Below are 3,749 nucleotides of genomic sequence, written 5' to 3'. Positions count from 1 at the left end.
GTACCCCTCGTCGAGGTGATAATGGTCACGCAGCACACATAATATTGCCCAATAGGCTGTAGTTAACATCAACTCCTACCATCAAAATTTCTCCAGTTCAATCGAGGTGCGATCAGTTCATTACAGACTATTCATATCTATCAAACACAAAACTCAAGCGCCGAATTAACATTGAATTTAAAATATTCATGAAGAATTGAATGGAATAATCAAATCACCTATTCGAAACGTCGGTGTATTCATTTGCTACTAGATACAATTTCTACTAGTTACACTGTGCCATAAATTTGCATTACAACATGATAACATGGATAGTGCATTTGATACAATAGCCACACAAATCATCTATATATACATAATCATAGAAAATTTCATACAACACGATGACATTGGGATACTAACATCGTACATCATTAGTGCAGCGGTTGTAGTTGATGTAGCGTTGTGAGGTTGCAATCTGTGACATCAATGCAAAGATCTGATCGAATGCCAATAGTGGGATTCTCTCATGTATTTGATTTGAAGTTAGTGGTGCGGATTACGAATGCGTTCTGTTGCGAGGTAAGCTGGTGGCGTTACGTATGGGTGCCTTTCGATGTAGAGAATATATGTATGCCCACCATAAAAATGTTACATCTACGCTCCTGCACAAATAAATGTCGACAATCAATGATTGCATGATAAGAAATTTTTATTAACTGTCAATTCTTAAGCTTATCGTGCATTTCCAAAGCAAAATACATGAAATAAATATCGAGAAATGCTAGCATAAGACTTCATACCACTTTCAAAATTGAACTACAACTTATCCAAATCCCAAAAAAATATCTAACCTTATCGGGCATATTCCAATCAAAATACATGAAAGTAATATCGATTTTGATGTCCGTAAATGCTTCGAATTATCAAAACCCACAAGACAATAAGAATCTGAAGGACCACCAAGCAATAAGAAAATTAGAATTTTTATGTTACAACTCGTCACCATTCCCAACCAACAAGTAAGAATAATCAACTAGAACTTTGTACGCTTGCAAAAAGAGGGAGGGATTTCACATCAATCATCAACTCTAGAAAAATTCTATCATAAATGCACAAGCAAGAACTATAGTTCTAATTTAAAACATAATGTCCAGAGAGGAACCATAGTTATGTAAGTCATGGTTGATATCTCATGAATGTACATATCTTATGAGCAATGAGCATCAAGTAAAGGCTTACCTTCACTTTTTCCAATAGCTTTTTGGCATCAGCGTTATTTTTGAAGGTGATCACGGACAGGCTGCCAAGTTTAGGTTCATGAGATTTAGAATGACAGAACAATAAATTAGAATTTGAGTAAACAACAATCATCAAATTCAAATATTGATAAGAGAGAACACTAACGTATAATTCAACAAACAGGTGGTGCAAAGAGTTGAACTAACCTGACTTGCAATGGAGAACAACATAACACACCTCCCGTCTGCCGAACCACTTCCTTGTAGCGCCAAGGATCCTCACCATCGTCGTCGTGCTTAATGCGAAAGCAGCTCCTTACAAAGCCAAGCCGTCTTCGACCTCCGCCATTACTCCGAGTGCTCCTCAAGCTCGTCCACTAGCGGCAATGACAAGTGCGTTCAGGTGATGGGCGAACTTACAGGGAGTCAATGTCGAAATCATTGGTGGGCTATTCATCTACTTCAAGGTCGACGGTGGTGGGGTGACGTGCCCGGCGCGAGGGGAGATAGCAGGGCAGTGATGCAGGAGTTGATGGGCTTGAGGGAGAGGAGAGAAGCTGAAGGAGGGAGAGGCAGGAGGTTGGTGTAGTGGTTTAGGGGAAGTGAAGAGAGGGAGAGGAGGAGGGGAGAGGAGAGATCTCTTCTGAGCTCAGATGGAGGAGGGGAGAGGGAGAGGATCAGTTAGGGATGAAGGGTAGTTTAGGAATTTTTTAAATTTTTTGGATAAATACAGTACAAATAATGGGTGTATTGTACATTTGGGTTTAAAATAAGTGGGATGTATATAGTGGTCTATTTGATGTTTTGAAAAGTGAATGGGTTTTTAAATAAGTTGGCGGTAAAACTTTGGGTTAAAAGAGGATTTTCCAAAAAAATATCAGACCGCATTGTGACCACACCAAAGAATCCTGGTGGGAACCCACTTTATTTCTCCAGAACCCACTTCGTACGATAAGGGACGACGCGAAGCACGTGGGCACGCCTCCGACGCAAACCGACCGAACACTGACGAGAAAGTTAGGTACCCCAACCTCCTCCAACCACGTAAACACGCAGTTTGCGACGCCTTATTCGGATTAATTTCACAGAACCCCTTAAAACTTCCATGATTGTACAAAATCTGCCTCGAACCAAGAGAATCGGACAAATTCTTCCCTACTTCCGTACGATTTTTACAGTTGCAAAATCATTTCTTCGACTTGAATATCAAAACCAAGAGATTCAGCTAGACTATACCAACGCGTCACGCACTCATCACGTTAATACACGACCCACCACGCTCCGTACAACTCGCCATCCCAGCTGCGCATTCTAGCAACTTCGTGCAGACAAGAACTAACGCCAACTGACAACAGGAACAGAATAGATGCATGCACAAACATTACAAATTTCATAGAAGGCGACACAACGACAAAATGATGAAGCAAAACAAACTACCACATATCTACAAGAGTTATTGCTTGGAAATGACGAACATACCCCTACTACTAGGTTAAATTTACATCAACTGCCACTACGCCTAAAAGCCCACGTATCTACTTCTTCGCCTTCTTCGCCGCGGCCGCTTCTTTTCGGGCGGACTTTGCCGCCCGCCTTTTTACGCTCTTCACCTTCGGCTTCGCCGGCATCGCCGCCGCCTTCCTCTCGGCCGCAGCAGCTGCTTTCTTCGCCGGCACCGCGCGCCGTTCGGCCGAGGGCCGAGACTTCGGCTTCGCCGCCTTCTTCACGGCCGACTTCACCTTCGTCGCCTTCGTCTTCGCGGAGGCGGCTTGCGACCTTAGACTAGGCTTGCCCGCCGCCGCCGCGAGCTTTAGGCTTGGCGGGCGCGGCGGCGGGCTTCTTCGGGCGCGAGGCGAGCTGTAGGAGTCTTGAGTCTTGAGGTGCTTAGTCTGGTGTGAGCTTACGCCGGCGGTGAGCTTCCTCAGCTGCGAACGAGAGGATCTTCTTGAAGTTGGGAGGCAGCTGAGCCTTGCGCTTGTCCTCGATGAACTTGGCGATCGCGTACTGGCTCGATCCAGTCCTCTCCTTCAGCGAACGATCGCCTCTCCGCATCAATCTAAATTTCAACAAAAGCACAAACAATCAGATCAAAATCGACAAATAAAAAAAAAATCCTGATTTTGAGAAATCGCGATCGAACCTCGAGGTACGTAGGATGAGCGCGGAGCCGAACGGGGCTTCTTCGGTGCCGACGCGCTTCTTGGCTTCGCCGGAGTCGCTACGGCAGCGCAGGTTCTCGCTAGCGCCATGGCGGAAGAAATCTAGGGTTAGGGTTCCGGGGGTTCGGAAGAGACTACAGCGTGGGATTCGAGAGGCTCGAATTCGAATGCCGTGAACTAGTATCTGTTGATGGTCAGGTGGCCAGGGGGGTATAAATACCGTTACGACGTCGGTCCTGCTGCCACGTGGTGACACGCCATTTGTGGAGTTGGATTTCACGTGGATCGGTGTTGTTTTTATCTTTAAACGGCGGCCGTTGGATTAATTCGGCCTGGACGGCTGGTAATTATTTGGGAGGAGAGGAAGAGA

General features: G+C 45.2%; 1 protein-coding gene across 1 annotated transcript in view; it reads right to left on the bottom strand.

Annotated features, from left to right (window-relative positions):
* The window catches only part of LOC109834889 (histone H1-like), a 3,999-nt gene extending 451 nt beyond the window's left edge, over nucleotides 1-3,548 (bottom strand). Inside the window, 2 exon segments of the mRNA XM_020402907.1 lie at nucleotides 2,832-3,148; nucleotides 3,150-3,548. Coding sequence (XP_020258496.1) covers nucleotides 2,832-3,148; nucleotides 3,150-3,272 — 440 coding nt within the window. The 5' untranslated portion in view covers nucleotides 3,273-3,548.

This window comes from Asparagus officinalis, chromosome 3 (genome assembly GCF_001876935.1).
Source record: "Asparagus officinalis chromosome 3, Aspof.V1, whole genome shotgun sequence".
NCBI lineage: Eukaryota > Viridiplantae > Streptophyta > Magnoliopsida > Asparagales > Asparagaceae > Asparagus > Asparagus officinalis.
Note: the sequence above shows the minus strand (reverse complement) of the source record. Positions and strands in the feature narration are given on the sequence as shown.